This window comes from Serinus canaria, chromosome 6 (genome assembly GCF_022539315.1).
Source record: "Serinus canaria isolate serCan28SL12 chromosome 6, serCan2020, whole genome shotgun sequence".
Taxonomy (NCBI): Eukaryota; Metazoa; Chordata; class Aves; order Passeriformes; family Fringillidae; genus Serinus; species Serinus canaria.
Window position 1 is genome coordinate 29,562,587 of NC_066320.1, and position 26,883 is coordinate 29,589,469.

At 46.2% G+C, this 26,883-nt stretch overlaps 3 protein-coding genes across 3 annotated transcripts in view; 1 reads left to right on the forward strand and 2 right to left on the reverse strand.

Moving 5' to 3' along the window:
- Positions 1-204: 204 nt before the first annotated feature.
- On the reverse strand, positions 205-10,473 carry SFXN4 (sideroflexin 4). Its single transcript, XM_030241324.2, has 14 exons — positions 9,988-10,473; positions 9,843-9,908; positions 9,022-9,096; positions 8,645-8,671; positions 8,498-8,552; positions 7,693-7,718; positions 6,208-6,258; positions 6,057-6,122; positions 5,876-5,944; positions 4,516-4,606; positions 3,185-3,300; positions 2,411-2,496; positions 1,213-1,327; positions 205-575 (listed from the first exon to the last, which is right to left on the reverse strand). The coding sequence occupies exons 1-14, from the start codon at positions 10,456-10,458 to the stop codon at positions 498-500; spliced, it is 1,392 nt and encodes a 463-aa protein (XP_030097184.1). The 5' UTR covers positions 10,459-10,473; the 3' UTR covers positions 205-497.
- Positions 10,474-11,345: 872 nt separating this feature from the next.
- Positions 11,346-16,441, reverse strand: PRDX3 (peroxiredoxin 3). The gene is made up of 7 exons (XM_050976105.1): positions 16,356-16,441; positions 16,213-16,288; positions 15,988-16,129; positions 15,129-15,264; positions 13,038-13,141; positions 12,108-12,273; positions 11,346-11,546 (listed from the first exon to the last, which is right to left on the reverse strand). The coding sequence occupies exons 1-7, from the start codon at positions 16,389-16,391 to the stop codon at positions 11,487-11,489; spliced, it is 720 nt and encodes a 239-aa protein (XP_050832062.1). The 5' UTR covers positions 16,392-16,441; the 3' UTR covers positions 11,346-11,486.
- A 7,361-nt stretch (positions 16,442-23,802) lies between these two features.
- GRK5 (G protein-coupled receptor kinase 5) overlaps positions 23,803-26,883 on the forward strand; it is a 154,840-nt gene continuing 151,759 nt past the window's right edge. Inside the window, exon 1 of the mRNA XM_018910578.3 lies at positions 23,803-24,020. Coding sequence (XP_018766123.1) covers positions 23,969-24,020 — 52 coding nt within the window. The 5' untranslated portion in view covers positions 23,803-23,968. The remainder of the gene's footprint in view (positions 24,021-26,883) is intronic.

The following is a 26,883-nucleotide window of genomic DNA, read 5'->3' on the forward strand; positions in this document are numbered from 1 at the left end:
TTCTATTGCCATCAGGGTTGCTTTGTCTAATATCACTTCAAGGGCTGCCTCACTCACGTCTCATCCTCAAAAGGAGCATTGAAAACATCAAAGCATTCTGAGAAGAACCAGCTAGCCTTTACCCACAGGAGTGCTGATGTCAAAGCCTTCACCAGCTGGGTTCCTGGAAAGAAGCACACCAAAAGTTGCAGCAGCAGAACAAACTTCTGTACTTAACAGTCATTTAATTTAGAAATCAATCATCTGAGGAAGCACAGAACACAGGTTGTGACAAGGCTGTGTTACAGTGCTTTTCTAGCACTTCTCAGCATCAGGTGAGGTGTGTTTATGTGCCTCCAGGCTGGGCTGGCAAAGCCACGTTGCCAAGTTCTGCCTCTTTACAGGCTCACCATCCTACACAGGATCTGGCACCTTTGCCACCACAGAATCACAAATGCCAGTGATGCATTCAGGATTCACTTGGATCAGAGCACACATTTCTGTACAAAAGCCAGGCTCTAAATTCCCCTGTTGTAGAAGAACTCTGTTTCTTCTGTAGATGACAGAATTTCTGGTTCAAGGTCTGCTCGCTTTATCTGCAATGCAGGAGAAAAGGGAATCAGCACCACCACAGCCTGGTAAGTGAATGTAAAGTCCTTGTTACTCCATTGCACTTTGCACAAATTCAAGTACTGCATCCAGTATTTGGGACTTGAGGCTCTTTCTTTATTTAGGGATTTGAGGGATTTGTTGTTGTTGTTGTTTTTGGCCTTTTTTTTTCTCTTCCAACATTTTCTACATGTGCACACATATAGGAAGAATTTTTTTTTTTTAATAGTGATATTATCTCTGTTTACTATAGAATCACAGAATCATTTAGGTGTGAAGAGACCTTTAGGATCACCAAATCCATCTGTAAATATATTTGGGTGACACACAGGAGAACTTCTGTTGTGGGCTGAGCCACTGGGAAGACTGTTGTGAAAGTCTGATAAATCTACATTGAAAAGTGTAAATATAAATAACACACAATGCAACTCGGACCTCAGAAGTCCTGTGAGCCTCTGCCTGGTACATGGGCCTTCACAAACAGCCTCTCAGCTGCCCCATTTTAGATGTACCCCATTAATCCTGTTGATTTTTTATATGTGGCCTTCAGAGTGCTGACCATAGTTCTGAAAGGCTGATTTAATGTCACAACAATCTTAAATCGATTCCTGTGAAAGGACTTACCTCCCCACACTGTGGGAACATACTAAAGGAGACTGGCAGCATCCCTGCTAGGACTGACATAATCACAAACATCCTCACAGGACCCAAAGCACGAGGACTTTTAACAAATCTTGCTCTGTCCAGAACATTGAAAAAACTATGTCAGTATACTGAAAAATAACCTGACACTGACACAAAGAGCATTAGCTACTGTTTTACTGAAATTAGTAATAATCTAGGCTTATGGTTCCTAAAAGATGTTTCCCTACTTCATTTCCTATGTTCTTACTCTTAACTTCCTGTGCTTTCCCTTTGTTTTTTGCTTGCCTACAGCATTTTCCAAGCTCAGACTGTCAAAATTAAGAAAACAAGGAGCAAGATCAAAGTGACAAAAGGAGAGAAAGTACATTAGTGCTTTAAAGTGTCTCAGTTCCTTTATTAAGATTTTTCTTGCCTTACCCTCTTTCCTTACATGTTTAGTTCCTGTGGGCAGCCCTATTTTGCCTTGTGCAAGAATGTATTACTTGACATATAGATATAAAATTTTATTTTACATCTGCATTTGTCTTTGGTAACAGGAGTCCCTTAAGCTGATAGGGAATCAACTTAGGCAATATCAAATTACCTGACAGGGATGATCCCCACCTGTACTATTTACATGACAAAAGATCATTACCAAAGTTCAGGGCAGGCTAAGAACCCTCTCGTAAAACATACAATGTTTTCTTCTTAGCATACAGAGATTTAAAATGTTGGAAAGCAAGAACATGTTTTACAACAGGTAGAAAACTATTTGAAAGTTGGGATCCAGCTTTAGTTGCAAATTCAAGTGGCACATTACCTCTTCAAAAATACAAACCTAAGCTAAGTGCTGTGAACAACCTTGATGCAGACATTGAAACTCAAATCTTAAGTTAGGGAACAGGAGTTAGGTAGGTGCTGGAAAACAGCCTGTCAGGAGAGCACAAACATGTTTCCTGCATGGGAGCATAGAGGAAAACCTCATTCCTACAAACCCTGGAGCATGGGTTCAGACATAACCAGATTCACCTAATGACCTCAAAGAATCACAGCAGCTGAACAGCAACTTCCCACATCACCACTTCCACCAAGGCAAGCAATACTGCAAACCCAAAGGAAAACCTGGCAAATGTAACAGCCAGACTGAAAAGCAGAGTCCCACTGCCCAGGCACCCCCAGCCCCTGCAGTGCCTCTCACCTCTGCAAACAGTACATGAGCACTTCTGGCAGGAAGAACGTTGTCCCAAACAAGACTGCTCTGGACAATGCTGTTTCCATAACAGCCTTCAGGGAAAGAGCAAAACAAGTGTTGTCAAAAGAGTGCTCTGCGCAGCTTCAAGCACTGCCTGCTTCTCTGAGTGCTTTTTTGTCTTACACTCTGGAGTTAAAAGCAACAGGTTAATGAGGGGTAACAACACCTATTCAAGGAATTCTTTCTTAAATGGAAACTAAGAGGCAAATACTCTGCTTATGACTGAGAAATTCCTTAAAAGGAAGGTGAAACTACTGATGAGATTTCCTGCCATGATAATGATTTTGCTAAGACTTGCTTTTTGAAGTTGTGCTGAACTTCATACAATTGGTTATACCTTATGGACATCCTAGCTAGCCTGTGTTAAATCTGAAGTTTTCTCTCCAGCTGTCACCAAATCCTTATGCTCATGCAGTTATTTCCACAATACAGGGCTTTTCTCTGAGGTGTCCCATCAGAAGATCTAAGAGTGACAAGAGAAAATAAAAATGTCTGTGCCAGTGTCTCTGGTCCTCAGTATATTGGTGTGGGGAGGCAGCCAACCCTTGATGACACTGAACTTGTGGAACCTGAGACTTAATCCAAGCCTGCCCAAAGATTGAGCACCTGGTGTGGGATTCCTTATTCAATATATCCAACCCTAGCTACTCTCAGCATCACATTCTGCTCTTAGCAGGGAATGAAAGGCAAGTCAAAAAAGTTCTCCACCCCCTCACCTACCTTCTCACCAGCCTTCTTAGACACTCCTATAACGTTGCCATTCCTGTCCATCACTTCTATCCCATTATCAAATTCTGGGCTTCTCACCATTGCCACGGTAAATGCACTGGTCAGACCTGCAGGGTTAAAGGGGACTTTGCTTTAACAGATCCCAAAGGACTGCCTCAATAGTAACATTCATAATGATGTGCATTTTACATTTCCAGTTCAACAGTTCACATATGAATAACATGACAGCTTAAAAAAGAAAAAACACTGCCCCATGAAAATCTACTCGGGATCTGAATCTTTGTTTCAGAAGCTTGAGAGAGACTGCAAGGCTTCAGGCCTAAAATGTGCTTTGTCATTGTGGATTCAGAGCTTTAAAATCATTTCCATCCAGCTCAAACCATGAATACTTTGGCTTAAGAGAAAGAGGAGGGATTTCTGTTGTGGTTAGGTTTTGTCCTGCTCAGCACAAAATCCAGAAGACAAAATCCTGAAAGGAACGGGGTTTCAGAAAAGGTTGCATCCTGCATTGAAGGGAAGGGCATAGACTGTCAATCTGACCTTGCTTGAAAGAAGAGGTTGCTCTTTTTATTAGTTTTTGGTGGGGCCATTCCATAAAGACATTAGTGTACCAGAGGACACTTTCCAAATGGCTGGACTAACACTAATCAATTACCCTCAGGCTTTTCTCTACATTTAGGAAAACAGAAGCACATTTAACACCTGCTTCAAGGAAACAAGCCAGAAACCTCTAATGTATTTCAGAAAGATGTGAGTAGGCATCTCACATAATATGAAACAGAGAAGATGATGCATTTTAATTTTATCAATTTTTCCCTAAGAAAGGCCAAAAATTTCTATAATGGCAATAGAAACATAATTAATGACATTAAACAGTTAAACTTGTCCTGGTGCAACTTCACCATGGCAGTAGAGCAGCTGCAGTAATGAACAGCTCTTTCCTTGTAGGATTAATAACCCTGCTGGAACAAGTCTCCCTTTCTGCACTCCCAGAGCGATGTTGCACTCTGGTGTCACAGATGTGCCACACCAGGTCATGTCAGTGCCACTGCTACTGCCCTCCTGATCTGTCCAGGTGCTTTCAGGTATGTGTACAAAGCTCATAAGAGTGCTCTGCAGCTCTGAAACTAAAACCAGCAAGAATCCAGTGAGGTCGGGGACACTGCACAGTGAGAGTTGTCTCCCACAGAAAGGAGGGGGCCAGCAAAGGCAGACAGAGAAAAAACAGAGACCACACCTGTGCAGAAGCAAGAAAACTCTGCAGTCAGACAGGCAAATAGCTCTCAGGCCAGCTGCACAGTGCACAGTTTGTTCCTACTCACCAAGCAGAGGAGCAGGCAGCAGTTTTCTGACAACAAGTTGCATTAATGAGTTCTTCAACACGTAACGATTCATGAAGGCAAGAGGGAGAGCCTAAGGCATGGAGAGGAAACAGGCCACTGAAAAAACGTGCAGCATTTCAGTGACACAGGCTAGGAAAATCAATCTGTGACTTGGTTACTGTCTATGAAAATAAACAAATGCCTTGGTTTAACATTCCAACAAAATACACGCCTTCTCTAGTTAATGAAGGTGCTTGTAATCACTCTTTTGGATAAGAATGCAAAACATTGTGATAAAAAAAACATTCAACATAATTATGTAGAGGATAGCAGCGGTGTGAATACAAAGACAGAAAAAAGAAAATAATTACCTCTGACTAATATTCCTTCGACATTCATTCAACTGCATTGTGTCACACATTCCTCTCTCCCCAAAACAGGAAATCTGGTTTACTTCTGTATTTTTTCCTGCTTCTTTGCAGTTTCAGCCCAATTCTATATTCCCATAATACACTTGCAGGAAGTTTCATTTAGGAATAAAGGGCGAGAACACCAGCTGACCCTCAGAGGCTCCCTTGAAGGACAAAGGGAAGCACTCCCATGATGACCCACAGGCAGGGCTGCCTCCCCAGATTTCTGTAAGGCCTGAGCAATTCTGGCCAGCTGTGGTGAAACTCCCTCTAACAGAAGCAAGAACAGTCACATTTTTCTGCCAGAAGCTTATGAGAATCACTGCTTTGTAGCGGGAGGGGGCAGGGGGGTGAGGAGAGGCATCACAGAGACATCTACTCTTGTGATGAGTGTCATGATGATACCTGAGCTCATTCTGATGTAGTGAACTCCAGAAACCAAAAACTCCTATTCCAGAAGAGAGCCCAGGGTCAGCTCCCTTTTGGAAGACTAATTTCCCTGCATCCAGTGCAGTATTTTCATGGCTGTGCTGTTCCTGGGATTTGAGCCAACACTGTCCCATACTGATGCTTGCAGACCTCATCACTTGTTTGAAGTTAGATCTCTTCCACAGCACCACATCAAAAATCAGCTACAATACCCCAGTGCCTCACCCTGTGTTTGTAAACACTGGCCAGTTCCTCTCACCACGTTTGCTAAGCTTGCAAAACAACAAAGAAATTGACACAAAAGGAAGCATCAGGAGAAGCCAAGCAAAATAATGGCTGACAGATGATCAGAAAATATTCTTATTCTGAACAGTTCTGTGGCAAGACATGAGAGCAGAGCACCAGAGCACAGTCCTGAAGGATATCAGGCACTGTGGATATCCTGAAGGATATCTGGCACTCAGTGCCTACTCCTTCTCAGGAGAGCTTGTTAGGAAAGCAGTCATTGAGCAAATACTTACACCAACACAGGCTGAATAGGAAATGGCTCCCAAGCCAAGCAAGAGCTGCTTTTGCTGAAGTGAGTAATCCTAAGGACAGAAAAACCACACTGCATAAATACATTGTAAAACACTTGCAAATCAAGTTCAAAATGGCATCTGCACAATGAAGATGATTACAAAAATAAAAATCAACACTCACTTCAGCCTTTGGGGTGCCATTTCCATTTACCAGAGTGAATGCTGTGGTGTATGTGTGAAACACAAACTGCAGAAACAAGAGATTGGAAGAAAAATTGAATTCAGGATTGAGACTAGAAGACCTGTAAAAGTAGAAAGAAAGAGGCAATTACCTGCCAAAAAAAAGAATGCCTTGCGTGGCGCTGAACAGATGAAACGATGACCTAAGAGAAAAATGCACAAGAAAATGAGGTTGAAGAGTGTGGAGGTTTTTGGTGCAGGAGCACCAGGAGAACTGCTGAGGTACCACTGGCAGTGTCAAAGGCTCCAGCCAGTGCCCAGGGCCATCGGTCTTGGCTCCAGGTTACCACATTCTCTTGTTCCAGAGGTGGCATGCTCATTTTCCTGTTCAACAGAAAGCACACAAGGCGTGTATAAAACACAGATACATAGTGGTAAAACATTGTGTGCAAGAATATTGCAGCAAGGTGCTTTCTTACCCAAAAGAAAAATGCATTTGTGCCTGTGAAGCTTAGATAGATGCAAATAAAATAACTAAGGTAACAAAAGCCTAATTTAAGAAATGATTGAGAAAGGATCAGATTGGTTTTGCTGGGCATATGAACACTACCTTAGATCTAACTGACCTAAGATCAAAGGTTTTAGGAGTTAATTTCCAGTTTCTTCTCAAATTCAGACAGTGAATAAGCACTTCAGCTTTAATAAACCACAACCTTTCTTGAGGTTTCGAGCTCAAGTTGTGGAATATTTTCAAAAAACACAGTCAATCAAGATAAGAATACAAAATATTGAATAAAAGGAAGGCTGAGAATCCCCAAAGCCTCAGAGAAGGGATCAGTAATTTGTGTAATATTAGTGGATCATCCATCTTTATTATTAATGTCAGCATTGACTCTAACCACATCTATGAAAGCACATTCAGCTGTAAATATAAAAAACAAGCATTTCTATTAATTGTATTACTGTTATTAATGAATTTAACAGTCATCAAGACTTTCATTGTTCTTTCTAGCAGTGCCATGTAAGTTCATGGTGTAATGTCTGAATGGAATGACATATCTCAGGATGTACATTCATAGGCCAAGGCCAAACCCAAATAAATCTAAATTAATAAATAAGCACATGATTACAGCTACAAATTTTATGAAACAAAATGGTGCCATTTTTGAGCACAGTAACAAGTTTATTTTTCTATCTTTGGTAATTTACTGACAACACCCTTTCCTACTTGCAAATGCACCATCTACATAAGAAAAAAATCATATTCTGGGTCTGAGACACAGAACACAAGGCTCCAACCCCTTCCCAGTGCAGTTCCAGATTTCTGAGGCTGAACAGACCAAACCCAGGCCTTGCTCTCATTGCTGAGTGATCTCACCTTGCATCAGAAAGCTGTCCTTCACATGAATAATCTCTTGGAATGCTGCTAGAGAAGGATAACCAACAGCTTTGGACTCCCAGGGAGATTCTTTAAGGGCTCAATTTCCAGGTTACTTCCCATAAAACAGATGTCTTTCAGACTGCTTGTGCTGAAGGTACAATAAAGCCCCAAAACTTTTATTCCCCCCCTCCAACCCCTGACTATGGAAAATAGAAGCCTTGCTGGATGCACACTGGCATCTGTCACAATTACTCACCAAGGGAAGAGTTACAGGCATAAAAGCTAAAAAGAAAGAAAACTTTATTTCAGTGAAAATAACATCTGTGAGTGTAGATGGATGGTCTAGAGCAGAAAATTCTCCTAACTTCCCCTGTCTATTTCATCTCCAAGTAAAGCACTGCCCACAAACCCCAGCATCACCATTAACTTCAGCCCTAAGCTTTATCTCTCACTCCTGGCTCAAGAAGCCACAACCCCTGCTCAGATTTCACAGCCAAAAGGAGCCCTCATGAACTCCCCTCCCCAGGGCTGCTTGGAAATGAAATAACTGAAGACAAGTTCAGCCCACTGTTCAAAAAGAGAAGTGTAACAAAAGCTGCCACAGTTGTGAGTGGTCACAGGAGATGATGAGTTCACAGCCTCAGTGTGGTTATCTGTGACTAAAAATCTGTGCTGCCTAAACAAACCCCAAGCACACCTGATGTGTCACCAGAATGTAAATTCATCCAGCAGTCAGAGCCATCAAGGGAAAAACTTAAATTACAGCAGACAGTTAAATGTGCAGGGATTTGGGAACTCATTCTGAAGCAAGAAGAAGCAGAGACTGATCAGAGTGTTTCCATCTAGATGAGCAGATTATCCCAGGGAGAAATTCCTCAGCAGGACTATAGGAGTAAATAAATCAATCTTCAACACATTTAACAATGCAACTAAGAGAAGAGTCTGCTTGCTTTTCTATGTGGAGAAGAGTGTCAATGTGGTATCACAGCAGCTGTTCATCATGAGCTATTCCTCCCTGATGCTTCAGTCACACACATAAAATTTCACTTAAGGGAACCTACCTGGAGGTCTAAACAAAACAGGAATTATCTTGTCTGTATCAGGATGTACACTGGACTTAAAAAGGAAAAAAAAAAAAAAAGCAAATTAGAACATCTTTGCCATACTTGAATAAGGAAAAAAAAAATCTAAATATTTTGTAAACTTACCAGGCTTAGCAAGAAGGCTTTTTTAGTCTACAACAGTTGGAAAAATAGGTTAATTATTAAATTTCAGAAGAGGCTGGATAAAAACTTCTTTCTAAATTTATTCTATGTCTTTTGCTAATCACTTCCTTTTATACAAAGTGTATCTATTTATATATCCCTTTAATTATATTCTTCCCCTAAAATTTTTCTCCATATACTCCCTGTTGAATATAAAGCATTCACATCCCATGAGCTGTGCAACAGCACCAAAGCACACACCAGGGCAGAACAGAAGGTTAATTTTAAAAAGTTAAAACTAGTAGGCATTTTAAACCATAAAACAACAATTGAATATGGATAAACACTTATGTTAAGACTTTAACTGCAGTCCAAAATACCTGATTATTCTGTAGGGGCTCACTTAGGGTCTTCTCATTGATTAGTATTGATAACCTGGTTCTTTTTATTTCATTCTGTATTTGAGAGAAAAAAAAATAAACAAAACAAACAAAACCTCCTCAATCTCAGTATTTCAAATGCAATATATCAGCTATAAAACAAACCCAGAAGCTAATGATGTGTCTGTTCCTTGCAGTGAAAGCAAGAACACTCCTAGACACAATGAATTCACAATCACAGACACTTTAAACTATTGGGATAATTCAACTGCTGGCACAGTCTGAGCAGGGCTGCTGAGATGGCTGTGCCTAGAAATGTCCCTTGGTTTATGTAATCAGAAGTGCATACACGTGTGTTTCTGTTTATCGCAGGACCGGGGAATGCTTCGGGTTGGAAGAGATCTTAAATCCCATCCAGTGCCACCCCTGCCATGGCAGGGACACCTTCCAGTGTCCCAGGCTGCTCCCAGCCCTGTCCCGCCTGGCACTGGGCACTGCCAGGGATCCAGGGGCAGCCCCAGCTGCTCTGGGCACCTGTGCCAGGGCCTCCCACACTTACAGGGAGGAATTTCTTTCAGCTACACAACCTAATCCTCCCGTGTCAGTTTAAAGCCATTCCCTTGTCCCAGCACTCCGTGCCCTTGTCCAAAGCCCCTCCCCAGCTCTTTGCAGCCTTTAGGCAGCGGAACATTACATCCACCGCTACATTCCTCACGAATTTCCTTCTCCTCGGCAGCCCTGCGGTGACCCCACTGCACAGCCCGGCACAGCCACAGCCCCTCAGGCCGCTCGCTCATCTCGACCTTCCCCGCGGTACTCACGGAGGACTTGAGCAGCAGCAGCGGATCCAAGGCGTCCGCCCAGAGGAGAAACCTCTGGAAGAAAGACTGAGGGAGACACGTTGGAGGCGTTATTCCGGACCTTCCCTAAGCAGGACCCTTGCCCCCTCCCGGCCGCGCTGCCCACCTGCCCCTCCGCCCTCCAGAAGCGCAGGTTGGCGTCCATGGAGCCGCGGCGCCGGAAGCGCCGCCGGGCCCGGTCCGGTGCCGCACGCTCCGCCCGGCCGCGGAGCCGCTGCGCCGGGGCCCCGCTGCCGGCAGCGCGTCGGGCTGGGGAGAGGCCCCACGGCCTTTTCCCTTCCAGCGGCTTCCCCCGGGAAGGCAAGGCAAGGCCCCACGGCCTTTTCCCTTCCAGCGGCTGCCCCGGGCAGGCAGAGCCGAGGAGCCGGGCTGCGCAGAACCCCCCGCGCCCTCCAGGGGTTGGCGGCGGGAGGACAAGGCCAGGCCCGGTGAAGGTCGGGGTGTCGCGGCCCCGCAGGCACAACTCGGCCACTTCACTGCGGCATACCGGGTTAACTGGGAAAAACCCACGGTTACATTTCACAAAACAACCAACAGCGGGACTGAAAAGATTTGCAGCTAGTGGAACGTGGAGCATCAGCACCGGCACCGCTTCAATCTCATTTTTACATCCTTTATTACAGCATTGATCCCCGTTATAAAGCTCACTCAGGGCTCAGCCACCTTGTGCTTCTTTGCTCAGAGGGTCAGAAGATGATAAACAGAAAACACACAGAGTGTTGTATTGATCTGTGCAGCCCCCCAGGCCTTTGTGTCCTTGGGCTGCTCCCCAAGGCAGCTGTGAGCTGCTGAGGCAGTGAACACATCCAGTTCCTTCCAAACAGAGAAACTGAGCTTTAGGGAAAGGAAAAGAAAAGCAAAGCACCACACCTGCTGCTAGGCCACGTTAAGATTATTTTATTATAGCTAGAGAGATGCTACATCAGTTTCAAGCAGAACAAGAGTCAAGCAAATTCAAGTGAAAGAAAATTTGTCATTAAGCTTCAGTAAGTGCACTGCGGGGGTTCAAGTTTTTACCATCTCCCAAACAAAATTAAAGTCCATGCTTGTTAGTGCTCCTGAGTAGTTGCACTTTTTTTTTAATGGCACATATTTACATTCATTCCATGTTTTAGTGCATTTACACACAAAACCAATGATGTATAAATTATTTTTACTTGTTACATTCATCTCTTCCTCTGCAAAATTCATTAAAAACAAACCATGTATCAAAATTCTATCCTTGTATTTTTTCAATTTTTTTACAGACTTTTATGTTGTGTGAGAAAACAAAATGCAGGGCATTTTCTGGTCCAAAACTAGATAAAGAAAAAGGGAAAAGCCAGCACAAGGCAACTGTAACCTGTGTACTCATCACATTCAGGAAGATGATTAATGGTAACAGAAATCCATGAAACTGAGGTTTCAGAAGGCAGGGGGAAAAGCCTTAGTTTTACCCTTTTTAAAGCAAGACAAGAGAGTCAGTAAATATTTTAGCATTTAATTTCTTCTTAAACATGAGAAAATGACAGCTTTTATTTTTATTATTAATTTTTACAATCACAGCTGTTTTCCTAGTGTCTTCAGCAGACAAACCTAAAGACTTGTGTCCACATATTTGACTGTTTATTTATATCCATGCACATTTTGAAAATATTCTTTGGAACCTTCTGGGCTTGGTTTGATCTGTCAAGAAAAGAAAGTTAAATTATTACTTGGAACAGGTATGATTAAAAAAAATCACAGATTTGATACTTTATCCAAGAAAATCCATGCATACTTTATAAAACAGTGATCTGTTTACTGGATTGGTTGAAAGCTGGTTGAAAGACAAAAGCCTAGATCATGTACAACTCATACTTGAAAATTTTATGTATAAACCACATTTTTCCTCTTTAAGTAAAAAGTAAGTAAGAAATCTGAACTCAGTTGACATATAAACCACATTTTTCCTGTTAAATTACAATGCATTAAGTAAGTGAAAAATCTGAACTCAGTTAATGGAGAGTCCAAGTCAAATTTGGACTCGATTTGCATCTCCTAAAAGGAAACCAGTGACTTTCTTCACAGAAATCCCACACTTACTATCAGACAAACAGACTAAACTGGCCCAACCGATAACAGCGTTGTGTTCAGACGACAGGCACAGACGCAGTGAAGCACCTCACTCCCGAGTGGATCCCAGCCCTCCAGCCAAGCCCAAGTGGCTGTCCTGAGGAGGATATTTAGCCCTGAGCAGGCACTCACCGTGGGGGCGTTTGGAATCCAGTCGGCCGGGCACACCTCGCCGTGTGTCTCCACGAACTGGAAGGCCTTGACCAGGCGCAGCGTCTCGTCCACGCTGCGCCCCACGGGCAGGTCGTTGACACTCAGGTGCTTGATGACCCCGTTTGGGTCAATGATGAACAGACCTCTGCAATGGAGCAGCAGTTCAGGCAAGGCAAATCAATTTCCAAGGCCAAACACAAGGAACTGGGTGCACAATTTCAGCAGTTAGGAGGGGAACTGCAGCATTTGGTATCTTGTTTGCTAGCACAGTGATCCACTGCTGTGGTACTGTGAAATGACCAAGTATCTATGGAGACTATTCAGTCAGAGGGAGCAAAGGGAGAACTCAGTGTTCCACCTGTACTGAAAAATTGAAAGCTGGCATCCTGCCCACATCTTTTTGGTCAAATCTGTAGGTGCTGAGTGAGGAGCTGCTTGTGCATTATGCTACTAAATTAAATTCCACTGCATACAAACATTTGTGAAAACCAAAGTCCCAATCTTACCACACTAATTAACTTAATCTCTCAGTAAACAAATACCAAAAGTTCCTGATCCAGAGAGATCAGGAACTGAAGGTCTCCAGAAGACTCCTACCCAATCCACTGTTTCTCAGGGACTACTATGGAAAAAATTATCAGAAATTGCCCTTCTATGCTGCTCCTTTCCTTTTCCTTAGGGACATGGAGTTCCCGGCCTCTCTCAGAGCAGAAGAGCTTTTCCTTCACACATTTCCAGAGAGGCCTGGAGCCATTCTCAGCTTCATGGCCAAAATGAGCAGGTGCCCTTTTCCAAGGGTGGGATACAGCCATCCTGCAGCAGAAGACATCCCATTTCCCTGCAGGAGGGGACAGGGTGCCTTATGTTGGTTAGACTGGGTCGTGTCCCAGCACAGCCGTCCAGCCTTACCTCAGTGCTATGCCAGGTCCTTCCAGCAGCACCCCATAAGAACGGGAGATCTCTTTTGTGAGGTCTGACAGAACTGGAATATTCATTTTGCCCAAACCACCACTCTAGAGAACAGAGAAAGATTCCACTCGGTTAAAAAGAGCTCCATAGGATCACCCTTCCTGAGCTGCTGGATTCCATGTTCTTGAGGGCACAGTAACAACACAACACAACCACAGCATCAGCTCCATGGAAGGAACGAGGTGTGTATGGTGTTGCTTGGGTTTGCTTTGTTTGTTTGTTTTAAAGTAGTCAGGAACAGTTTGTTTCTTTAGAAAGTGAAAATTTCTTTTGCATTGAGCATTTTAGAATTGCTGATTTCAGTGGTAAGAGGCTACCAATGGCAACAGCCATACATTTCCAAAAAACCTTCCTTGGTATCTCATTCAGGAGCTTTGAATAGAAAAATTTCTACTGCATATTTAAGTGTTCAGAGTTAAACAGGATGAACATGGTGGGGAGGGAAGAGAAGCAAACCTGTGAACAAACAAACTTTGGAGCAGAAAGGACTGTCAGGCATTGGAACAGGCTTCCCACGGCATGGGAAAAAAAAACCAACATGTGGATGTGGCACTTGAGGTCATGGTTAGTGGAGAACATGGTGATGGTGATTTCATCATCTCTTCACCATCATGAGACTTCATGATCCTCCTGGTCTTTTCCAACCTTAATTCTGATTCCAAACACAATGCTCTTACCAACACACCAAGTATGTCAGAGCTCTGCTGCTCTGTTTAGTGCACATGGTTATTTTTTGTTTTGCTTCTCACAAATGAATATAAATACTATTTGAAGAGTCAAACAAGATTTCTTTCAGTTTTGCCACAGACTGAGACTGCAAGAGAGATAAGCTCTCTAACCTTGAAACAAGGCTGGAGTTTGTTAGCTTTGCTATTCTTGGCATCATCAGGGAATCACTGTGTAATCTCAGCCACAGGCCCTGATCCTGCAAACACTTGTCTGCAACAGAGTTCCCTACACAGAGCTCTGAGCATAGATGTCAGACAAACCAAAGCTTCAGCTTCTCTGGGTGTCAGTTTCCTGCCTGTGCCACCATGGAATTCTTTCCACCCTGTGCAGGGTGTTTTGAGCTGGGCTTGATCCTTGTGGGTCCCTTCCAACTCAGAACAGTCTGTGCATCTGTAAAGCACTGTGTGCACAACTGACACACCCTGAACACCTTTGGGATAAAGCTGGGAACTCAGGCCACAGTCACACTGCTGAGCTTTGAACAAAGCATGCAGAGAAGAAATACTCTTGACAGGCTCAGCCAAGGTGTATTAAATGCAGCAAACTCTCCTCCCTCCCTTGCATGTGCTAGTGGTACCAGAAGGCAGCCAGCCTGCAGCACTACTGCACACTGTTGTCCACACAGGCTGGGACTGATGGCACAGGTGCTTCTGCACCTTCCTGGGACACCTCTGGTCCTCTACAACTACCTAAACCAGGGAGATGCTTTATGTCATCAAAAGCAGGTATTTTTATATGTATCTGAAAGAGGCTCCTCTCCAGTAAAAGGCTGTCTTTATCACCTTCATTCCCTAAAGAAAGCCAAAAACCTCCATTCCTACTGCAAGAGTGGAACCCTTTCATCAAATGAGAATTAATGACACAAGCGCTCCAATACACTGGTGGTTCCTCTGCTTCCAACCTGAAGCCACCACTGTTGGGTAATTGTTAACAGTAATGACTGAACAGCTGCTTCTCCTTTTCTGTGATAGTTTTTGTGCATTATCAGCTGTCACAGGTACTATGGGACACTGACATGTAAACTGAGCATTTGTCTTTTGAGATAAATGTACAATGTTATCAACAAGGCTATCATCACAGCAAAACAAGTTAAAAACCCAAGCCAGATAATTACTAAATAGAAAACAAAAGACAGAGGTCAGAATTATGTCATCAAACGTAGAAGTTGATGGCATATGACTTTAGGAAATCTACTAAAAATCAGCGTTGGCACAATTACTTATTCAACTCCTCTTCTCTGGAGCTCTTGTGAAAAGAAACCAAACCAACAGAGAAAGCCCCAAAAAGATACTCAATTCCTACCTTTCGTGGTGTGTTTATCCATGCCAGATGAGTAAAATGAGAGTCCACTGAAACTGCCACCACTTCACAGTTCACATCACGAAATTCTTTTGCTTTGTTGCTGAAGGCCACAATTTCCGTGGGGCAGACAAAGGTGCTGGTGGGAAGATAGATCAGGCTGTAATAATTCTGCCATCTTCTCTAGAAAAGACTCTCATGTCTATTTCTAGGTAATTTCTTTAGACTGATAATTTTAGCCATGTTTCCTGCTCAAAATTAGTTTCAGTGTGTCAAACCAACAGTCACAGTTGGTACACCAGTGACCACCTTGGAGTTCTAGACAGATTGCTCACAAAGATGGAGAAACTGTCTCTGCTAGAGACTCTCTGGACAGAGAGTTTTTGGAAACTACAGCAGAAAGATCTGCAGGTTAAACCCTTCTCCATATGCCCACATGCACCAAAATACTCTTGGCAATTCAAATCTTCCGAGCAGACTGGCCCCCATCTTATCATGCTATGCCCTAAAGCTGTTTAGCTGCAGTTCTGCTGGCCTTGCTTCTTCAAGGACAGCGTCTCCAAGACAGTCCCAAACTGCAAGGCAATGTCCTCACCCCTGGGATCTGACTGTAACAGGAACCACAGCCAGCTCCTGAAGCAGGCCCTGCAGCTAGAAGATGCTCTCCCAGCCACCCTATCCACTGCTTTAACACACAATGGCCGTGTGCCTCCAATCTTATCACTCACGTTCTAGAAACAGCCACATCTGCCCTGCAAGACTGGCTCAAATCGAACCAAACCAGAACGACCTGCAGCGCTTGTGATGACCTTCAGCAGCACCTTCAGAGGGCCCATGGGGAAGGGGAGAAACCCGCACTCACAAGTCCAGGGGGTAGAAGAAGAGAACCAGGTATTTCCCCTTGAAATCATCTAGGCTTAGCTCCTTGAACTCTCCGTTCACGACGGCCGTTCCCTTGAAGGACGGGGCGTGCTGGGTCACCGCCACGGCGAGCCGCGAGGAGCCTGCGGAGGGGAGAACGCAGAGCTGCGGGCCGGGTCCGGAGGCGCTCCCGGGGCGCGTTCCCCGGCCGCCCTCCCGCACTTACCGAGGCTGAAGGGGCGGCGGGCGCAGGCCGGGGGCCGTGCCGTCCCTCTCCTCCCGGCGGCGGCAGCCACGGGCACCTGCGGGGACAGGGAGGGTCAGGGCGGCGGCGGGGCCGGGCAGGCCCGCGGGCGGGCCCTCACTCACCGCGGCGCGGAGCAGCCTCCCCAGCGCGGCGGCCATGTCGAGCGGCGGGCGGAGCGGGGCGGAGCGGGCCGCCGGGGGCGGGAACCCCAGAGCGGCGGTGAGGGACGGGCAGGAGTCCCGGAGTCGATCGGGTTGGGAAAGGCTTCTCGGACCATGGAGTTCGACCTATGCTCGAACACCACCGGGTCAGCCAGACCATGGTACGGAGGGCCACGTCCAGTCTGTCTTTGAAGTCCTTCAGGGACCGTGACTCCACCACCTCCCTGGGCAGCCCATTCCAATGTGTAATCACCCTTTCTGCGAAGCAGTTCTTCCTAATGTCCAGCCTTGAGCTACTCATGCACAGCTTGAGGCCATGTCCTCTTGTCTTGCCATTTATTACTTGGCAGCAGAGCCCGACTCCTCCTGGAGAGTGGTAAGGTTGGCCTTGAGCCTCTTCTAGGCTAAACACCCCCGGCTCCTCACCTGCTCCTCATAGGACTTGTGCTCCAGACCCTTCCCCAGCTCCGTGACCTTCTCTGGGCCTGCTCCAGGCCCTCAATGTCCTTCAAGAACTGGGCACAGCACTCGAGGTGCAGCCTCACCAGTGCCATGTCCCAAGCCCTGTGCCCGCTGATACAGGCCGGCTTGTGCTCAGAAACCTTCCACATACACGCTTACAGCTGGCTCTGACTTTGCTGGACTCACTCATATTATAGTTACAGAATCACAGAATATTCTCAGTTGGAAGAAATACACAAGGGTCATCAAAGTCCATCTCCTGCTCCTGCCCAGAGTCACACCATGTGCCTGAGAGTGTTGTCTAAACACTTCTTGAACTGTCAGGCTTGGTGCTGTGCCCACTTCCCTGGGGAGCTTGTTCCAGCACCCAATCACCCTCTGTTTTTTCTAAAACCTGGTGGTTTTTCTAATATACAACCTAAACCTCCCCTAACTCAACTTCAGGCTGTTCCCTTGGGTCCTGTCACTGATCACCACAGAGTAGAGATCAGTGTCTGTCCCTCCTCTTGCTCTCATGAAGAAGTTGTAGATTGCAATGTCTTGTCCCCTCAGTCTCCTCTTCTCCAGGCTGAACAGACCAGGTGCCCTCAGCTGCTCCTCATACAGCATCCCCCTCAAGGCCTTTCACCATCTTCGCAGCTCCTAGCTTCTTTCTTTGTGTTCCTTCACTTAAACCAAGCTGAACCCAGTTTCCCTTCTGGGTTTTAGTAAGTTCTAGTTTCATATATTTATTAATATCCACAACATTTTAGAAAGGGCAGACCTTGTGGACTGGAGAAAAGTCTGGCTCTGCTAGCAGGATAAGCTCAGCCATCAGCATTGGGTGGCAAAGCCAAAAGCAGCCAGAGAAATGTCAGCTACCCCTGGGATGAACTCAGTGAATGCTAAATCTACACTTCTGAACTCATTCCTGGTACTGATCCATCTTCATGGTCCAGTCTCCTCTGTAACAGTGAAACTCTGAGCCTTCAAAAGAGGGAGGATTGTGTTCAACCTGACTGTTAGGGTTGATAACTAGCTGGTATTAACTCCCTGCTATGCCTAGGAATTGTTTGGGGCAATATTAGTTGGTGTTGTCCAAAAGTGTGCTGAGACCTTTCTGGGCATTTAACATCATGGCAAATTTCAGTCACTGGCACCTTGAATTTATTAATTCAGAGGTAGCCAATGACAGCTGGAAACATGGCTCTGAAAATCTTCTCAAAAAGAAAGTGATTCCTAACAAAGCTGCCAGAATAATGTTATCTACTCAAAACATGAAAGTGGAAGTGAGTAATCAATTTGTACCTTAGAAAGTATGTCAGGTAGAGTGGGGTGAACTGTGCCCTAGCCTACAGCCTTGGGAGTAACCAATTGGTACCTTAGAAAGTATGTCAGGTGTAGTGTGGGTGAACTGTGCCCTAGCCTACAGCCTTGGATTAGGAGAGGGAAGGTGTGATTGTGGAGATTGCGACCAGGGAGAGGTGTGGGAGGTCTTTGTGCTGCTGAGGGCTGCAAGCAGAGCAGTGAGCAGTGAAGCTGAGCCTGGGACATCTGTGGAGCAGTGGCTGTAGGTGGAGAGCAGCAAATCCATCAGCCATTACCTGGGCTGATGCTTTTCAGAGCAGTGCAGGATGGCATGACTGCATTCATGTCTGAAACCTGGCACATGCCCTCAGAACAGAGATGTGTTTGCTCAGATGAGTGCCCTGGGGCTGGGCAGCAAATTGTGTGCCCAGGGGTGGCCAGGTTCCTTTCCCTCAGGTGTGGGAGCTGCATTGTGGCAGCCAGAAAAGGGCTGTTGCTCGGATTTCCTGAGGATGGCTGTCTCATCAACAGATGATTATTCACAAAACTTCTGAGTTGGTGTATTCTAAACCAATGCCCTTCCCCCAATCCCCGGAAAGTTATATTTGTTTAAAACTCTTTGTTTAAACTCTTGGCTTGCAGGTGGGGAAATATTGCTCATGCTTTGTTATGGAGGCAGCATAATTCAGCTTCTCAGACTTCTGTGCAAAAGCTTGAACTACTGCCATTTAATGGGGAGTATTTTCCATTTTGCTTTTGCAAAATGAGCATCCCTGCAATCTGAAGATGAACTTGTCACTGCCAAAGTGAACCTGATAAAAGTTGTTCCTTTTTCCTCAGCTCTGGCTCTGACACAGGCTCGAGCAGCTGCTAAACGTGGTTCTTATTGACATCTAAAGCTCAAAATCAATCTACCGAGTGATACCATATGCACATCTTTTTCCAAATCTTGTTGGTTGTCTCCTTTGCTGTCTTTAAGTGTGATTCAAATTGACATGTGAAGTTGGTAAAAGACTCTCCAGGGATTTCAGCAGGCTTTGAGGAGAAGTTGCTATACAAGGTGCAGAGTAGTCCATAAGGCACTTGAATAGATAATGGGAGATTGTCAGTGTTCTTTTTGGTGAGGATACTTATCTGCCTGCTCCCATTTTGTGCCTATCTTTTCCCATCTGGGAATAGTTAACTATGTCTTTCTGGTGAAAAATTACAAGATCAGTTGATTAAAAAATACTAGATAATGCTAGTGTGTTGTTTCCATTACTGTTTTGTGTTAGATTTTAAAGAGCTCTTTGGAAGATCATCGTTCACAGAACAAAATTTTAGTGGGAAAGTAGCTATTTTGCTCTAAACTTGATGAAAGGGATAAGCAAATCCCAAATTAGAACTGCTGCTGTGGATCAATGAGTGGCAAATTCTATGCAGAGTATGAGATACATATGTCTGCTTGTTTAAAAATAAAATCTGCTCAATTTCTACAAGGTTATGTTATTCCATGTGCTCAAATGCTGTAACAATCATTTGTCCTCTACCTTGAGGAAACAGATAACTGAAAAAGAAGCTGGGAAATGGGAAAAAACAATGGGAAATAACAACAGAGGCATAAGCATTTTTATCTAAACCAAAGCAAAAAGTTTGGCTGAGGCAACACGATGCATCACCCCGTGACTGTTGGTAGATGGCAGCCTCTGTCCTTGCACACAGGGGCCCTGGAAAATATTCCAGCTGCCTGCAAATGCTCTCACAGGCCTATGTGCTCCCACCTGCTGATACCCAAGCTCAGCAGGAGGAGAAAGAATTTGCCCGTTCATAGCAATAACTTTTAGAAGCAATCCCAAGCATAATCCAGTTTAGAGCTAATCATGAACGGGCTTTACTGCATGAATTAAGTGTTAGAACATGGATTTAGGAGATAGCTGCTGTTAGGGTATGTTTCCAGTTGATAAGTATAGGCAAAAGCCTTTCTGACATCTGCTCCACCGGGGGTCTTATCCTTCACTGTCGAGGCGGCCGTGCTGAGGCCGTGCAGTTTCTCTCTGCCAGGATAAAACTGGGTGTGTTGCCGCTGTGTTTGGCTGGAGCTGTGCGAGCCCACCCTGGCGATGACTCATCCTTGAGTGGCTCAGAATATCACACTGTGCCTCGCTGCTTCCCTGTTCCTATTACACTGATGCATTTGGGGCTCGCTCAGTGTTGGCGTTTCATTTACAAACCTCGCTTTTCCCATAAAGGAAAGATGGCTGCCAGCCCTCCTTTATCCTGATGTTCAGCACTTTTAGGTTTTTAGGAGCCTCTCCTGAATTACTTCAGATAGAAATTTTAAAGCACATTTTTAAAGCACCTTAGAAAGCACATTTTTCATAATATGAATTATTTTTGGGTAGCCTCTCCTTTTTTATTTTTTTTCCTTCCAGTACTGGTTGCTTCTGCATATGATTCAGACTAAATTTTCCTTTTTCTCCTTCAAGTGTTGAATCAAGATATTTAGGCCAGCAAAAGAGACCTGTATTCCTTCCCTGCATTCCTTCCCTGCCACCCTGTCTTTGAGTCCACGTATTTCAGCACCATTTTGCAAGAGTGAATAGAGTCAGATAAGCAGTGGAACAGATTTACAGGTCTCCTGTTTCCTTCTCCCTCACTCACAGACTGTTCCATTAAATCAGGTGCAGACATAGCTTGAAATTAAAGGACTGTGTCACCACAAGAGAAAAAATCTACCTCTTCCTAATTTTTTTTGATGGCTTTGTGAACCAGTTGTTCCAGGTGACATGGAATGAAGCTACCGACAGCTGTGAAGCAGTCATGAGGTAAGAGTCCAAATGCTGCAGTGGGTTTTACAAAATCAACTGATGGACTTTCTGTGCAGTGAAAACACATGGGGGGGCACATCCATGAAAGGAGCCATCCATCTCAGTTCTGTGTCATATACCAGGGGTTTAATCAGGCTTTAAAAATACAGTAGAAAAGAGAGATGCAGTGAGGACTAATCATCTCAATCATGTTTTTCAAAGTAGTGCTAGTGAGTGCTAGTGAACACACCTCCTTCCATGTCCTAGTGCACCACAGTGAATCAGATTTATTAGAAAAAAGGGAGGCTTTGTTAGTTAACATAAGAATATTGAAAAAAAACCCTCCATTGGTCTTCCCAATAGGCATGGAGTCAGAATTGCTGTTCTCCATATAGATGTGTAAGTCAGACACACACATTATTGCAAACCCTCAGCAGCCCGGTAGCAGAGCTCAGCTGTCTCCACTCCCTGCACTCAGCCACATAAATGTGGCTGCCTCTGGTCCACTTCAAGGCACAGCCATGCAGCCGAGCTGGAATAACCCCTGTGTCCAGTACACACGCTGCTGCCTGGCTGTCCCTGCTCCTGCAGGAACTGGAATAACCCCTGTGTCTCAGCTCACTCGCTGCTGCCTGGCTGTCCCTGCTCCTGCTGGAATAACCCCTGTGTCCCAGCTCACTCGCTGCTGCCTGGCTGTCCCTACTCCCGCAGGAGCTGGCTGAGCGTGCCTCCCGTTGCCAGGATCGTGCAGCCTGCGGGAGCTGCACTGCTCATGAACACTAGGTAGCTCCGTGGGATTTCCAAACTCCAGACAGATCTGTCATAACTCTTTTGATAAATAGGTTTATCCGTTCAAGAATTAAATATTTGAAACTATCCAGGGCAACATCAGCGTGCTGGAGTCATACTTTTGTCCCACAGGGCAGCACTGTGGGTGATTCCACATATCTGGAGGTACATAAAGATATGAGATAAGAGGAGCAGTACAGCTGTTGGGTGCACGTGCTGATTTCCAGTGCAACTCATACTTGAGCTCTTCAAGATCTGCCCTTTTCATTCAGGCGCCTCTATAAAAACAGCTCACCAAACACAGTACATTAAGTACTCCCTGTGGAGTCTCCCATGAAGGTGAATCCCACTGATCAGTCTCATCCTGAGGCACAGCAGAAACAGCAATATCCCAGTGCTGCTGCAGCGAGTGGTGCTTCACAAAGTGGGCACTTAAACACATGCCTTCATTTGTCCTCTGGAGAGACGAGTTGCTTGTAGCATTAAAAACATTCTGTATAATAAAAGTTCTGTCTTCCACCGACCATCAGCCTTGTTGCGATGTTTGCATTGTCCTTATGATGATCATTAGTGGGAGGCTGGGCAGGGATGTGAAGTGCACTTAGAACTGAGCATATTCTGGTCTGTTTACATCAGTGCTTGCACAGAAGAGTTCAAACAACAAGCAGGGCAGATGCTCCTTAGGAGCCTCATCTCTGTGCTAAGGCTCTGGTTTCCAGGAAGCAATTTCTCCCTCAAGAATTATTTAATCAGAGAAAAATCTTCCGGTACTTACTGACACAACTGCTGCTGTATAGAACTTGTATCACAAAGAAAGAAGCCACAACATGGAATGGCTCTGAAAGCTGAATGTTTTTCTGAAGCTACAGGAGAAAGGCTGTGGAAGATTGTACGTAGCAGTGCCACCTGCTATGCAAAATAACTTTCAAAGGTCAAACCTTTGACACTTAATCAGGTACAAAAGGCATTTATTGTAGCAATTTTACCTGCAAGGTATTATTCATTAAATGCATTTCTCATCTATTTCCTATGTTCAGAAAATGTGTTCTAGGCAATCTGCAAGCTCTGCTATTGCAGGCCATTTCTGTGTGGCTGTGGAAAGAAATAAATTGGTACAATAAAAAAAAGGAAGAAAAGAGTAGTGTCTGTGCTCCACTTAAAAGAAGGTGCATGTTAATTTGATTTTCTTAATGTGGATTTAATCAATGCAGATACAGATGGAGGAAGAATGTCAGTGGGAGTAATGGGTCGTTTTTATTTCTCTTTCATTGCTTGACCTGATGAATCGATCTACCCCGTTGCTAGGAAAATCAGAATCATGCTGACATGAGCATCTGTCCTATGTAGACAGGGGAGAGTTTATGTTGTAATCTAGTGCTTAAAAGCCACAAACTTTTCCACAAGTGGCTGATGCTTCACACAGTTCCTTACAAGGGTGAAAACAATGGTGTGGCGGAAGAGATGGGGTTCCCTCGGGTTCTTCTGTAGGGGCTTCTGAGATCCCGAGAAAGGCGAGAAGCCCCGGCCCGAGGAGAAGGGCAGGGGGCGGGAGACGTCTGCCGGGTGTCGGCGACCCCTTCCCACGAGCGTGGGCACCTACGGGGGGATGACACGCACGAAGAGCCGGGTCGGGGAGCCCTGGGGACCGCGGGCAGGACAAGTGGAGCCCCGGGCCGCCGCCGCGGGATGGAGTGCGGCACCAGGGCTGCGCCGGGGCCGGGACCGCGGGAGCCCCGAGCATCCCCGGCGGCGAACACCCACCCCCACGGCCCGGGACGCTCTGAGCGGCCGTGTCCGTGGCCCTGCCCATGCTTTCCCCCTCTCCGAGGCGAGCAGTGGCCGTCCCTCCCTGGGGACCCTGCGCGGTTGCGGAACCGGCGCCAGGTGCGGCGGGGCCGCCGCAGGACTACACGTCCCGGCGTGCCCGGCCCGGCGGGGCCGGCGCCTGCGCGGGGCTGCGGGGCCGCTCCGCGGTGCCACACCCCCGGGGGAGGGAGGCTGGAGCGCCCGAGCCCTCAAACCACCGGGGGAGCCGGCGGGGCGGAGGATGGAGTAGCGGGGCGCGGCGGAGCAGGCAGTGCGGGGAGCGCCGCCTCCGCCCGGGGAGCGCGGGGGAGCGGGCAGGCGGGCGGGGATGATGCGCGGGGGGACAGCGCGCTAGGGGCAGGAGGCGGGTGGTCGCCCGGAGACTCCGCACCTCGGAGTGACGTCCTGCTGCAGTGCCGCTGCCTGCGCTGCCCGAGCTCGTCAATGGAGCTGGAAAACATCGTTGCCAACACCGTTTTGCTGAAAGCCAGGGAAGGTGAGAGAGCGGCGGGAGGGGAGAGGGGGCTGGAGCATCCTTGTCGCAGTCGCCCCTCCGCGAAGCGATGCCCGCGGGATGCGGGCGGGCACCGGTGGGGATGCGCGCCGGTCCCGCCGGCGGCGGCTGCCGGGGTGCCATGTGGCTGTGCCGGCGTTGGAAACGGCTTGTTTGAGACAGAGCCCCGGTGAAAAGGAAAATACCGCTGTTTTTCCCTGTGCGCGGGGCTTTGGGAAAGGAAGTGAATGAGATTGCAGAGATTACAATATTCACCCATCTCTTCCTTCCCCCTTCCCGCCTCCCCCCCTCAAATCTGGTCCCACAGATTGTGCTATTTCAGCGTCTATTGTTAAAGGTCAGCTGCAGATGCATTCATTCAAAAGAGCTTAGCAAATCTGCAAATAGCTTTCCGCGCCGTGTGGTGAGACCGGCAGGATCGTATCGCTTCCCCGTACAGTCATTGCCTTATTCGGCGTTATTAGGTGAGATCATGTTGCTGCAAACATGCCCATTGTTGAGAGCGTGTTTGTCCCCCGCCGGAGCCGGCCGGAGGGGCTGGGGGCTGTCCCCCGCCCGTGGCTGGCGCGGGGGTCTCCGAGCGGGGGCTGTCCCCCGCGGCCGCCGCCGCGCTCGGGCACCGGGGATGCTCCGGGCGATGCCGGAGCCGCCGGCGCGGAGCCGCCGCTGCTCGGCGCGGGGCGCCCTGCAGAGACGCTCGGCTGCTGGCTGCGGCGGGGGCTCCGGCAGAAGCGAATCCCCGTCCCGACCCCGAGGGCTCGCAGAAGCGAACCCCGACAACCACCGGTGGATCGGGCTCCCGGCGTATTCTTTCCCCCCGTGGGGAGCGGACGCGGTTTCCTCTCCCCGCGCGGGCGGAAATCCTCCCGCGGGGCGCGGAGCCGGGCGCTGGGCACGGTGGGGCCGGCGCTCGGGGCTCCCCGCGGAGCCCCGTCCGCCCGGGAGCATCCCTCCGGCTGGAGCGGGAGCGCCACGCACAAGCAACACGTCTTACGGCTGCGGCATCCCTGCCAAGACGCGATCGCCTTCTGTCTGCTCCAGCCCGTTTTTATGTTTGTGTTTATTTACTTGCTTGCTGCTTAAAATAAGGCATTTTTCCAAGCCCTTGGTCAGAGTTTCTTCCCTGAGAGCACTTGCTGGAGCAGGCGTTTTTAGGTGCGGTACAACCTGCAGACTGTTCTCCACTGCCCGCCGGAGCGCTGGAGCCGCCTGCGAGTGCGGCTGGGCACCGCTTGGGTGGGCTTCAGCTCCGGCCACTCTGAAGCTGTGGAACTACGAGTAAAGCAGCGTTCATTTTCTAAGAGAGATCATTCAAATAGTCCGCCCCTGGAGCCATCCTTTTGCTGGGAAAATAACTCAAATTGTAAAATAGTGTTTATATAACCCACAGGCTGTTGAACTTCTGAGGCTTAGTTAAAGAGTAAAGTCCTGAGATCCTCCCAAAAAAGCTCTACAAATAATAAGGGCAAAGGTGTTCAGCGGATCAGTGAATTATAACTTTTTGACTTCTGATGGAGATCTTTTATTTTCTGTTGTCATTTTTAATGTTGTTTCGGATGCAGTTGTTGCTACCAGTCACACAATACTGGTTTAGATTTCAGTAGAATTTAGGAATACTTTAAAGGACTGGTATTAATTACAGTTATTTTGTGTTGTTTACAGAGAGCTGATATTTTGCAAGTAATTTTAAATGTGCTGCTCAGTTTTATGGTCCTTTTCTACCATTCTCAGGAAGATGGTTACAGTCATGTTGCCTTATTGTGTTAGAGTTTCAATAAAGAAGCTGTTAGCTATAATCCAAATGGCAGAAATTTATCAAGATTTCCTCCAAACTACATTGCAAGTGTTCTCTAAACCATGTATGAACCTCCTACAACATTTTTTGGAGGCCTGGTGCTAATTTATTTTAGAGCTGGGGTGTTTTTTTTTTTGTGGTTTTCTTTTTTTGGAGGGGATATGAAATTTTTTGAAAGGAAGAACAAGGGCAAATGATGTACCTGACAACAGAGCCACAAGTATTATTGCTGTATGGGATAGGTTGCCACACTTTAGTTATTGTTGCAGGCTGCTTTGAGTAAAGTTGTTTTAAAATTTGCAGTGAGTAATGTAGGTGGCTTTCATTGCAGATGAAGAAGGCAGACAACATATGTAAGACCAAGAGTAAAAGCAAGTTAATACATTGAAGATTATAGTATCTAAAAATAAGTTTGTTCCAGGTTCTGGAGACTCTATCAACAGATTTAGCTGGGTGAATGTGTAGCCAAAGCCAAGTATGTGCCTGTATGTTTCAAATGTGGAGTCAAAATCAAAAGCTGTATTAGCTCAATCACATGCTGGTTAGTGCCTGCAATGGGGTCCTTAATGTTAGGAGAAGAAAAATGATGGAACCACTCTGCAAATTTTAATAAAGGCAGAAGTTTTGTCAGAATTGCAAGGAGAACACAAACCTACTCTTAGTAGCAAAGGGAACATCAAGGAGAGGTTTAGGTAGAGCTGCAGTGTGAAACCCAGCACAGAGGATGTTTGAGGGAGTCAGAAGTAGGGCTGAGTGCCCACCACAAATGTTTTATAGCAAATATTGGTTTAAATTTTGCAACTCTTTTGCTCTGGCCTTGGTAGCTTTTTTTTTTTCCTTGTAGTCCCTTGTCTAAGTTCCTTCACCCCTGATGTGATGTAAGCTTTTTAGCTGAAATACCAGGGGGCAAATTTTAGAACTGCTACACAAATACTTGCACTTAAATCCTGATGATCACAATGAGAAGCACACCCAGAATTAACTGGTGCCATGTGATACATGAGTAATCTTATTAGAGCAACAAAAAGAGTAAATGTGGTTCACATACAA